We start from the raw sequence: 13285 nt of genomic DNA, 5'->3' as shown, positions 1-13285 counted from the left end.
TCACCTAGCCACAACAATGCTCCCGATAAATATTTGTTATTAAAGCATTCAAAAACCACATTTATTTTTAACTAAATGCTAGCATAGGCTGCTGCGTATATGGTTTGGCATGGAAGAATGCCAGGAATGCCACTATCACCCCACCCTCCTCTGAAACCCCATACAAACCCCTACCTCCTGAAATATAACCCATCTCACCTCCTCCACCCCCCATAACACCCCCCAAATTTCAGCATTGCACAGATGAGTCTTCCCCATAATTGTGTAGCCTAGTGAACCAAACTGAGAGACCATTTTAAAGACTCAGGAAACCTTTGCATGTGTTTTGAGTTGATTAGCTGATTGGCATGTCACCATATTCTGATTTGTTGAGATAGTCAATTGGTTTGTTTTTGTTAAATGTGAGCCAAAATCATCACAATTAAAAGAACCAAAGACTTAAACTACTTCAGTCTGTGTGCATTGAATTTATTTAATGCACCAGTTTCACAATTTGAGTTGAATTACTGAAATAAATGAACTTTTCCACAATATTATAATTTATTGAGATGCATCTGTATATACAGACTGACCTCGTCTCTGAATCTAATTGTTCTTTATTGCTATTGTATTGAGAAAAACGTGTTCTGTTTCTTTTTGTTTGCACTTCAAAGAAGGGCTCTGTCAGAGTGAATTAGCCATGAAAAGCAGACAGTGGTGAAGGGTGTTATCTCAGTGTTTGTCCTCCGGCACGGCTCACAACAGCTCGTCAACGCTGTGCACGCAACTCTAAAGTGGACTGTGATCCAGTTTTACCAATATCTGTTGAGAACGTGACACTCTCTGGGTGAATTTAAATGGCTTTTTGTACTCTTGAAGGGCACTGCTGGAAGTCCACTCTATTCATAGGGAGCTTTTGAACAAAAGTGAAAAGAGCAACGTCAACCAGAGTTGTACAAAAGAAGTTTTTTTTTAATTATTTTTATTATCAAGATGCCGATTCCCAGGCGAATTTACTTTTACTTGGGATTAAAAAGCCCTTAAATTTCTCTTGTGCACTATTTGTTTAACAAACATCACTAATTTTTGTAACTGCAGCCGATTATTGAGATTGTTATTGTGTTACCATTGCTAGAAATGATAATGTGTGTGAGCTAATCAGTATGATTAAACATAAATTAATTCTTCATAAATTATATTCTTTATGATTTAATAGACTGCACCCATTAGTCCAGACAAGCATAACCTTGAGTGTGTAGGAGTATAACTACATTTACTTTTATACATTACATTAAAGGTCACATTTTTCGTGTTTTTTATAGCTTTGATTGTGTTTACAGTGTGCAATATAACGTGTTCATGTTTCGCGTGTAAAAACCACACAGTATTTTTCACACAAATCACTTATCTGTATACCGCTCTTTTCACTGTCATAAAAACGGGCTGATGTCTTCCTTGTTCTGTGAAGTCCCTCCTTCAGAAATATGAAACGAGTTCTGATTGGGCCAGCGGTTCCTGTGTTGCGATTCGACACCAGCTGAGCGCACGCGGCCCTCCTGGAAACGCATTCGGGCTAGTTTTGAGAAGCAAGTGGGCAGGAGCATGTGCTGGAGATGTACTTATAATCACAGGAGCGTTTTTACTGACGAGATGAGCATGAAAATCGCATTTGATTTTTTTTTTTTGCACAGCCCTAAGATCTAGTTAACAAAGCTAAACAGCGTTGCCCTTTGTGTAATAAGTTACAGAAACTGTTAAACGCACCAACTTAAATAATAAAATACACTTACCGGTTGTGGTCCATAAACAATGCCTTCTCCAGACAAAGAGGGAACTGCTCCATCTTTCAAGAATCTTTTTGCGAATCCAGCATTAAACTGATTGAGATTGAGGAAGCTGTCCTCAGCAAAATGTGCTGCACATAGTTTTACATGTGTGTTATAATTTTCGGGAACCGAGTTAAACATAAATTGTAAGGCCAAACAAAGGTGATTGGACTCCGGGATGAACGCAACAGCGTTTCGACGACATGGCGACAAACACACTCTCCTCTGCGCAACAAGACCACGCCCCCTTTATTGTGAATTCATGTGGGCGGAGGTTAGTCAAAAAACTGTTTTAGTGATGTCATTACTGCAGGAAGTAGAGGGATGTAGTCCAAACGGGTTGTTCGATGTAGGCGAAATCTGTTAAATAAAATATCTCGCTTGGCTTAAGCTTAAGAATTTTACAGATATTATTTATACTCTAACAACATTACACACTAACTAAAGTTTGAAACATGGGATCACGAAGAACGGGACCTTTGATAAATTCTGATGCTTTTATTCAAAGCGACTTACAATAGTAAGTGAGAGTTGGCCTGCAACGTACATGTAACATAAGACACAAGAAGTTTTTGTGCTTTGTGCACAATATTTTGCCAACCAATTATGTGTAGTATATTGTGACCCTATTAGGTATTGTCAGCATTAATGGATGTTAATTATTAATATCTTTCATATTTAACTGTGGACTCTAATTTCTGCCTAAATCTGTAATAATGCTAGCATTTTCCTCTAACCAAGATACAACAAAAACAGTGCATTATAAAAAAGGGTTAAATTCATTACTTGACAAAAGGAAAACAACCTTTGTTACAAAGCAACCTTATAATAAACCTACTTCAGCTCTGAATTCACTTTGTTCTTTTATCCATCTTGTTAGCCAATGTGCAAATGTTCACCTAGTGTCTAAAATCAAGCCTTTGTTATGTTGTTGTTAATTTATGTGGGCTTTAGATAATGTAATGTGCATTACAGTTGTCTGTGTTACTTTATACTGCATATTTATCTATATTTGTTTCAGCCTGTACCCCATACAGCTTTCTCATACTGAACCAATTACTCACATCTACCGCTTGCTGTATTTCTCTGTTATCTATGTTCCAACTAGAGTTTTAATATCTTACCAGTATTGCAGAGGTTACCCCTGTATTATAAAGGCATTTTTTTGCCTAGCTTCAAATTGAATATTTATCTGCTGCTGTATGTTCCTAGCACATACAGCAATTGTTTTTAGTTTGTGTTAATTTGTTTGGACACAATAGTTTTATATTTATCAGACACTACATATAATAATGATTGTCTTATGGATGTCAGCTAGAAATATTATCATATTCCTCCTAATATATGCAATAGCATAATTTCCCTATATATTCCAAAGCTTTTCTGCTGTACCCTGAGTAGGGCAGAATGATGCTCGGTTTAGCAAGGAATTGACTCTCTCTCTCTCTCTCTCTCTCTCTGTGTTTCTCTCAGAGCTGACTCTACAGCAGGCTTTGCACCAGTCTGTATTCATGCCGTGTTCCAGCCCATCTCCCAGCATGCCTCACTGCTGGGATCAGCACAGCAAGCTCCTTCCAACAGTGGCAGGCATCACGGCCAGTAAAGTGGCAGCGTGGAGCGTGGATGAGGTACACAGAGCTCCTGTGTGCATCTGCATTTCCCACTTGCTATTCAAATTCAAGACAATTATGCTTTGTTTATTTAATGCAAGTTTTATTTTGTAGTTGTTGTTTTTAGATCAGTTGATTTGTTGTGGCCTCAGTTAACTTCAGCTATTGCTCTTCCTCTAATCCTCATTGTTATTCTGCAGGTGATCAAGTTTATCCAAGGACTTCCAGGGTGCAAGGAGCAAGTGCGCACCTTCAGAGAGGAGGTAAATTATTCCCTTTAATCACGAGTGAAATCAGAATGACTGAAACCTGTGGGACATATTTAAGTAGTCTTTCATTATGAGGTTTGGCAGCCAGAGTAACTGAAGCATTTTAGGAACAGAATAATAATATGCATAAGGAAGAGAGCATGGGGCATGATGGGATATGTGAGGAGATCTCATTGAAACCATTTATAGGCATGTCAAGTCATCCCACGTCACAGCATCATGCTTGTTTACTGCTAACAAGAATGCTAAAGAGGCCAGAGGGTTGCTGCTTTAAATAATTCTGCTCTCTGAGCTGCTGTCTGTCTGCTCTTATTCCCCATCTCTCTCTCCTCATGTTCGCTTCTGTGTCTTGTCCTATGTTTTCTTATTATATGTGCAAATGGGAGCTGCATTAATGAGTCCTGTCATACATTGTAAATGTCTCATAGCACTGGTGAACATTATTCTACTTTGTGTTCTTTTATATTATGAAAGAGTTTGTAAAAAAAAAATGATTTAATTATGTACGTAATCCTGGTATCACAGACTTGCTCTCTCGTTTAATACAAATGCAGTTGATGCCTTTTTGTGACAGTTGTTTTGTACAATATAATGGATTATAAGATAACTAACAAACTGGTACGATTTCTTCTTCAGCTGCTTTCTTTACGGAAGTTTTGCGTTCAAATAATTGAACTCAGAATCAAGTAGCCGTGTAATAAGTGGGATAATGTACTGTACATCCCGCTGGTTGTCATCGCTGATTAACCCCCTTCAGTGTGATAAAAGTGCTGATCACCCTGTCAGGGGTTATTCTGCGATAACATCCAGCTGGATGTACATTATCCCTCACTGAATTCATAGTTAATTTTCAGTGGAAATCCAGTAGTGTAAAAATGGTGTAACAAGGCACTTTCAGTGTGAACAGATCTGCTTATGATAATCTTATTATAATGGGAGGAAGTGGTTTGTAATTTCAAGGAACAGATGCAGTGCACTTCACTTTTACACAGGATAGTGCTGGCAGTGTAATTGTACAGTATATCCAATGCAAAGGCTGTGATGTGGAAACTGCTAGAGATTCTGCCATGCTGTTGAGAGCATGGCACATGTATCTGCGTGGCCATAGATTTTAGCTTCTACTGCTGCTGTGACGTCAATACCCAGAAGACTAATTCACCATGGGTTCCCTCCAGATCTTCCTATGGGTTTTTATAATAGTGTTTTTTAGTTTATCAATAAAACAAGGTCTGAGGTAAATATAAATTAAAGGGGTTTTAAAGATTTCCTTTCTCTTTGGAGTGTTACAAGCTGTTCGTGAATAGATAAGATCCCTAAGGTTGCAAAGACTAAAATCTCAAATAGAGAGAGATATTTGATCAAAGTTAAGATTCGCCCACACCCTTCTAAAATGCCTCATTTAAACACACCCCCACATGTCTACATCACTGTGTGGGAAGATTTGCATAACACCGCCCAAATGTTCACACAAAGAAAGAAGACATACTTTTTATTCTCACCATAGTATTGTGCCTCAGAGCACACCTCGCTTTTCAGAACGATTAGCTTTGTAAAAATCTATATGTTTCACAAAGGCAGGGCATAGAGGAGAAACAATAATGTTGGGTATGTGGAAAATAATGTGTTTTTTAACCATAAAACTTGTAAACACATTACATTACAGCATTGTCATATAATCCCCAATACTTTGACGTTTCACAGCATCACTGAAGCGGGGCTCACACCGTGCAGTTTTCAATAGTCCGTTACGATTGTTGCTTGTTGGGCTGCACGTCTGGGGTTTTACACTATTAACCTGTACACGTTCAATGACTGTGAGCTGCGTTGCACGTGGGGCTGTAATGTTGGCAATCATTAAAAGTATATGAATGGCGGCAATAGAGAATGGGAATTAATTTGTGCCCCCATAGTTTTCTTAACAAACTTATTTATTTAAACTGTTAATGGACACTTAATTGGAGGAGCATGGGCCATCTGCAGAGCACATAAAGTTGTGTTCCATTTGCACAGATCAATCAGCGTCTAACTTAAAGCAGTGTACAGTAGCTAGCCTATGCCATCAAAGAAGGCTACTGCAAGAGTGATTCGCGAGCAGATGCAGGTTATGTTTGTCGCAGTTTCTCCAGCATGACTGGCTGCATGAGCTTTGATGATGATAGTTTTTATTCACGATTTACCAGACTCACTGTATTTCATCCCATGCTTTGATAGGGTTACAAACTGTTTTTTTTTGCTATAGCGTATTGTGTCAGGTTTATGAGCATGTCATGTAAAAAAATAGCATGCATACGAAAGCCATTGCATGCTTTCATGATCACAGATTGCATTAGCCTTCTGCTCAGGAAGTAGGGAGCAAAGAACACTGTGTAGGGACCATGTCAGTCAGTACAGTTTGTGCACGTAGCTCTCTTCCAATGAGCTGGTTTTCTGAATCGTGTGTTAAGTAAGAGAGACATGCAAAATATGCAGAGTGGTGGTAATGTTACATGAAGACTGGAATTGAGTAATATTGTATCAACACATATCACCCTAATACGACCCTCTGTGATGCAGCTCTGAAATTAATTATATTGTGAAAGCACTACACCAAATTTGTTTTACTTGACTTAAATGGAGCAAATACAATTTCTCATAAGGAGTTGCTGAACAATAAATCAAAGGAGCATTGTTTTATGAACATGGAGAGTGAACGTAACGAGCTGTATCCCATAATATTTCCAAACGTGTTTTTGTGCATTATTCATGGCGTGAACACTTACAGATTCAAGCGGAACATTTTATCGCAATGGCCATTAATCGGCTGAAGTTGAACATGTCAAACTAGCCATCAAAGACTACAGATTTAAGCCTAGGATTCTAGGAATCTTTTGGATTTTCAAAAATAGCCTCAGACAACCAAATCGTGGCCGAAATCACACAGTGTGAGGCTGTGAGCCGGGCTTTACACACACCCATACTGAAAACACACATTTTGATTTTGAAGCAGTTATGTTTATTTTTAAAAACATATGTTAGTTATAAAAAACTACATAAGAACATTTGGGAGTTGAGTTTGTGTAATTTACATTGACATAAAAAAATTCAAATATCATCGGTTTCTGTTTATCACAGACCTCACCATTTTACACATAAATTAGACAAAACCCCATTATAAAAGCCCAGAGGAACATCTTAAGGAAACCTGTGGTTAATTAGTATTATTTATTTTATTAGTTTAAGATAACCTTGCTCAAAAACTTTTGAACGCGTTTGAATGGTCATTGCCAAATTATTTAACTATAAATAACGTACTAGCTGTGAGTCAGAAGCACCAGATTGTCTTTGCTAATTTTGAACTGCCCCACTTTATAGACACAGACACCGGCATAGTAGTCTACTCTCACAGGAAACAGTCCTCGTTCTCCATAAAATGTGCTGCACACATCTGAATATTTGGGTAGTACTGTTCTGGAACAGTGTTGTAAATACAACTCAACCACTGATTTCTAGTCATGTGCTCTTTTGAAAGGGCAAACAAAGTAGTTTCACTTTCACAACGAAACACACAGTGACTCCACGACATGGCTCCTGCGGCAAAAGAGAGAACCAAAGTTATGTCTTCTTTCTTTGCATGAACATTTGGGCGGCTTTATGCAAAACTTCCCACATCGTGATGTAGAGAAGTGGGGGTGTGTTTAAATGAGCCTATTTGGGGGGTGTGGTTGCCTTTACTTTTATAAAGAATATCTCTTTAGTCTTTGCAACTTTACAGATCTTCTTTATGCACCAAGAGCTTGCAATACTTCAAAGAGAAAGGAAAACTTGAAATCACATCATATGACTCCTTTATTTAAACTTTAATACATTTCAAAATAAACACAAATTTGTCATTCTGCACATTATAATACAATGGTGCCTAAATTCACTTGTAGCATTTACATTTTTTTGTGTGTGTTTATTTACACAGATTATAATTTGAATATTGTCCAATTATTGTTTATCATCCATAACATTAAATAATTATCAACTTCTTGTATCAGACAGAATTTTAATATGTGCATCTGTAATTATCTGATATTTTAGATTGTGTCCATACAGATCAAAATATGAAGAGACAATAATCAAATGACATGAAGCACCTTTCATTTATGCAGTATTTTAATTGCTGGATTATACAAATCAATACATTATTATTACTTAAAATATGACATTTTCCACTGTATTTCAGTGTTTCATATTTTCAGATAACTATATGATGATATAAAAATCTCCAAATTTTATACAATGCCAAATGTCTGTTTGTGATCAGAAATGAGATATTTGTTCTGTCGCATGGATTTCATCAAGCAGTAGTTTAGGACATTCTGTTTTAACACTGTTGTAGAGCAAGACACCTAGAAATTACACTGAATCAAAAAATTACACAGGAAATGCATCATCTTCTCTGACAGCTGTGTATGTTTATCTGCTGATTTATTGTTGTTTGGTTTCAGCAAATTGATGGCGAGGCCTTCCTGTTATTGACTCAGGTGGACCTGGTGAAGATCCTCAGCATTAAACTAGGCCCGGCTCTCAAAATATACAACTCTATATTAATGTTTAAAACCACAGAAAACTCTGCCTGCAACGAACTCTGACCAGACAGACCGACAGCCAAGGGAGTTCACATCTGCTTCAGTCAAAGGGCTCATCATGAAGATTCATACAGTACACACCACACTATTATGAATGACGATGTAGATAATTACCGAATGAGCAGATTAAACACATTTAATGACATTCAGAATTCTGACATTCAGCATCTCTGCGCTGTCAGTAATAATCATATTTTTACGCACTTATTAACTCACTTATGGGAGCTAAATTCAGGTGCTAAACGAATGCAACTACATGCACTGAAGAGCCGCACAATATCTGCTTTTGACTCTCGTTGTTTCCGTTACAACTCCTTTAATTTATAGCTATAGATAATTTAAGTTTTTGGAAAGGGTTCTGGGTGGAGGACTAGCAGAATGGGGTTGAATATCAGAGCATTAGATAAACATACAGACCCCTTTTAGATTTTTTGTTATGCCATATTAATGCATCATGCCACAGCCCTTCATTACGGTTACAGTAGTAGGGTAGCACTCTTACTTTATTTGTTTTGATACAATGGATGTAGAAATGGAGAACGGAGAGTAAAACTACACTCAAGGCATGAATAATAATTGTGAGAGCCATATTGGTATTTTGTAATAGAATGTAACTTAATATTAAGAATGCCTTCATGTGAACAGTGTAAAAAGAAAAGTGGCATTTTTCATTAATGTACAGACGGCAGTATTGATATTATTTCTGTTGCTGAGGTGTGCAGCATTAAAAATACATGAAATTTTCCATCTATTTAAGTTTAATAATTTGACTATTTAAAAAAACAATGTGCTGAAGACGTCATTGTGAACATGTATGTTAACAAACCTAGTTTGTGTTGAAATGTTGATTTTACTCACATTTTAAAATAAACTCACTGCACTCTGCTGTTTGATTTCCCATATTCAAAACTCATTTATCATGTCAATTTTCTTCATGCCACGAGAGCATAAAATGAACTGTACTGGGATTTAAAATTTTGATATAAAATGTGTAAATAAGTAATGGTTTAGAGTGTAAGTGTAGAAACCAGTGGATGACTAAACTTCTCTGTAATTCATTTGTGAATAAACTTGCTGATTGAATGGTCTTCATCAACACAATTGTCTTTTTAATGATTTTAAATCATTGATATTATAATGAGCCATTTATTTTATTTCCATATCATAATTCAGTTTACCTCTTTAGTTTATTTTTTTATGTCTGTTTCAATTTAGTGGGTAATGTTTTAAACATTGGTTGTGTGATTATACTGTTTGCATGAATGCCTTGATGGGTTTTGGCAAATCTACTGCATTTGCCTAAATGTGCACCATGTAACAGAGCAAACTGTATTTCTTTTATAAATGAAATTATACTCTAAAAAAATAAACTACCTGCAGATGGCGGTAAATGTCTTTGAGTTGATTCGTTCAAACGGCTGATTCATTGAGGAATTCCGTAAACGTCTCTCTCTTTGTGTCACAAAGAACACAAGTGCAAATGTGATTTTATACAATAGTTCAGTAAATAAGAAATATTGTGCAAAGTGTAAAAACTATATTGCGCGTTTTGTTAAATTTTGCCAGTGAAAATATTACCTATAAAGCCACAGCAGAACTGCTGTGCATCTCTGAGCAACACATTGATGTTTCGTTTTTGAATGAATCCGCGTTATGAACGAATCGTGTGAACTAATGATTCAGTAGCCCATTAAATTAGCATTTGTGTAATAATTGCTCTAGCTGCTGGTGTGATATCGCTTTTCATATGGTATAAATATGAGACAAAAACTAAAACAAGGGGCTTTTTTGCATACAGCATAACTGCATTTGTGGAGTTGTTATCCTGCATCATACAGTATTTGTCAGCAGTCAACTGTATGAAATGTAAGATGACAGGTCTGGAGGCGGGGCCAGTGTGTTAACTGCATTAAAATATTTTAATCATGTTCTTTTTTTCACAACTAAGTTAACACATTAAACTTTACAGCCCTAATATATATAGGTGGGCTCTGTAGTGGACTTGTAGAATAGAGCAAACTCTGGAACGAACTCATGGATTAGAGTGGGCTCTGGAGTGGACTCATTGTGAGTGGAGAAAACTCATTAGAACTCATTGGAATTAACTCATAGACGAGTGTGATCGTAGAGTAAACTCATACACCTGAGTAGGCTCTGTAGTGGACTTGGAGAGCTCCCAGACTGGAGCAGGTTCATGAGTGGACTCTGAGGGCTCTCGGACTGGAGCGGGTTCATAAGTGGACTCTGAAGGCTCCTGGACTGGAGTGGACTCTGTGACAACAGGAGTGGAGTTAGCTGCCCTCCTTCTTCTTGACTCTCACTTGTGAGACAAAAACAGTAAAGGTCACAGGAGGGGAGGAATGTTGATCAGTACTTGCTTGAGATGAGCGTCATCACACATCTCTACCAATGAGAGCATTTGGGATTGGCCTAAGACTGCAGCAGCGCTCACATGAAGCGCCATAAGTGGGAAATCGCTTCGGTTATGTATGGTAACCCTCGTTCCCCGAGGAGGGAATGGAGACATGAGTCAGAAGTGATTCTGACGAATGGGGATTGCTTGCGAGAGCCTATCTACTCCGAGTGATATAAAACAAGCATATGCATACACCAGCTGCTGTGCATCGAAGCACAAGTATATAACAAGCAGCAGGTGCGTTCGCATACTTGTTTTTCTGCTTAGGAGCCAGACCTGTGACTCGACCGTACAGCGGAAGCCCCGCAACCGTGGTGAGGGGACTCACATCTCCATTCCCTCCTCGGAGAACGAGGGTTACCATACATAACCGAGACATTCCCCTTCGTCAGATCACTACAACATGAGTAAGAAGTGATTCTGACGAATGGGGATATCTACCAAATCGGCATGGCTGCTAACCCTTCCAGCGCTCTGCTTGAGCCTCCTGTCCTGACCACAGTGTTGGGCAGAAGTAGCGGCTCTAAGCAGAAAAGGTCAGTCACTGCTTTTCCGCAAGACCTATTCAGTGTGACATTGGATAACGCTGGGAAAACGTGCCCTTGGGAAATGGAACGCTGCGGAAGCCACATCCTACCCCAGAGAGAGGCACTGTGACGGTACACATGTGGACTAGCCAAGCAGGGTAGTACAACATATGGCAATCTCTGGGGTGGTTCCAGTCTTGTTACAGGGGGGAAAGCACACCAGCAGAGACACGGTTCTCGTCCACAGAGGAGCTGATCGTGGAAGAATACACATATGGGATTGCCATAGGGACCGCTACATATGGACACCCAGCCTAACACAGGTTCCACAACGCATACGAGTGTAGGCCTGGCATCAGACGCTCTGCCACGTCTGACTGCCGCCAGGGTGATGGAGGAACTCACAGTCAACTCAAGTCACCTTTATTTATATAGCGCTTTAAACAAAATACATTGCGTCAAAGCAACTGAAATTCATTAGGAAAACAGTGTCAATAATGCAAAATGACAGTTAAAGGCAGTTCATCATTGAATTCAGTGATGTAATCTATGTTCAGTTTAAATAGTGTCTGTGCATTCATTTGCAATCAAGTCAACAATATTGCTGTAGATGAAGTGACCCCAACTTAGCAAGCCAGAGGCAACAAAAACCAATGAACCAAAACTCCATCGGTGACAGAATGGAGAAAAAGTTGGGGGGCCAGTTCTCCTCTGACCAGACGAAACCAGCAGTTCAATTCCAGGCTGCAGCAAAGTCAGATTGTGCAGAGGAATCATCTGTTTCCTGTGGTCTTGTCGTGGTGGTCGTCTTAGACAAGGTATTTACAGGGGATCTGTATCTGGGGGCATAGAAACGCATACTTGTGCTCCAGTGCATCCGTGCCGAGGGAACCCTCGGTCAGGGAATAAAACAACTATCTGAGCGGCTCCGAAGAAGTCCAATATCAGCTGGACCACCTGGGAATGGAGACGCCATTCTCCCGGAAGTGTAAGCTGTCGTGAGAGCTTGTCGGCTGCATGATTGATTGCCATGTGTTCTAAGGGAACAACTGCCCCTAGAAACAAAGGGTCTGACCACGGCTGAAGGTATGGAGGCAGTGCGGGGTGATGTGCACCGCTCTGCCACACCCATCTCGGAACTCTACCGTGAAGTAAGTAAGTAAGTAAACTTTATTTATACAGCACCTATCACAGATAAAATCACAAAGTGCTTTACATATAGCAAATTAACAAACTTAAAAATAAGAAACATCATACAAAACATAAAACATAATAGCTCAGTCAACTGAAAGCTTGACTGAATAGAAGTGTCTTTAGCTGTTTTTTAAAAGAATCAACAGAATCAACCACACGCAGAGACAGTGGCAGGGCATTCCACAGATTGGGAGCAATTGCTTGAAAGGAGCGGTCTCCCCGAGTTTTAAGGCGGGTTTTAGGGACAATCAGGAGATTTTTACCTGAGGAACGAAGAGTACGGAAAGAAGAATAAGGGGTAAGCATGTCTGCGATATATTGGGGGGTCTGTCCATGTAATGCTCTAAAGGTTAAAACTAAAATTTTATAATTAATTATATTCTAAATTTTACCGGAAGCCAGTGGAGAGTAAATAAAATCGGAGTAATGTGTGCCCTTCTGTTGGTTCCTGTTAAAATCCTGGCTGCTGCATTTTGCACCAATTGAAGATGGTTCAGAGAAACATTGTTAAAACAAGTAAAAAGAGAATTACAGTAATCTGACCTTGAAGAAATAAAAGCATGAATGATCATCTCCATGGTAGTTTTGGGCAATATTTTTCTCAATTTAGAAATATTTCTCAAATTACAAAAACAGTTTCTGACCAACTGTCTAGAATGACCATCCAGAGACAACGATTGGTCAAACAAAACACCCAGGTTTCTTAGGCTCAACTGGACGGATGAGTCTAAGGAACAGAAGTGTTGTTTAATTTGAGGTATTTTTTGTTCTGGAGCAATGATCAAAGTTTCAGTCTTTTTTATATTCAGTTGTAAATAATTGTTGTATAACCAAGTCTTAATGCATGAAAG

General features: G+C 38.6%; 1 protein-coding gene across 2 annotated transcripts in view; it reads left to right on the top strand.

Moving 5' to 3' along the window:
• LOC132107149 (lethal(3)malignant brain tumor-like protein 3) overlaps window positions 1-8509 on the top strand; it is a 78638-nt gene extending 70129 nt beyond the window's left edge. For both annotated transcript variants that reach the window (XM_059513378.1, XM_059513379.1), the window contains 3 exons: window positions 3279-3433; window positions 3616-3678; window positions 8157-8509. In XM_059513378.1, the coding sequence (XP_059369361.1) occupies window positions 3279-3433; window positions 3616-3678; window positions 8157-8300 (362 nt within the window). In that variant the 3' untranslated portion in view covers window positions 8301-8509. The remainder of the gene's footprint in view (window positions 1-3278; window positions 3434-3615; window positions 3679-8156) is intronic.
• The last annotated feature ends 4776 nt before the right edge of the window (window positions 8510-13285 follow it).

Source organism: Carassius carassius, chromosome 27 (assembly GCF_963082965.1).
Source record: "Carassius carassius chromosome 27, fCarCar2.1, whole genome shotgun sequence".
NCBI classification, from domain to species: domain Eukaryota; kingdom Metazoa; phylum Chordata; class Actinopteri; order Cypriniformes; family Cyprinidae; genus Carassius; species Carassius carassius.
This window is presented reverse-complemented; position numbering and strand designations above follow the sequence as displayed.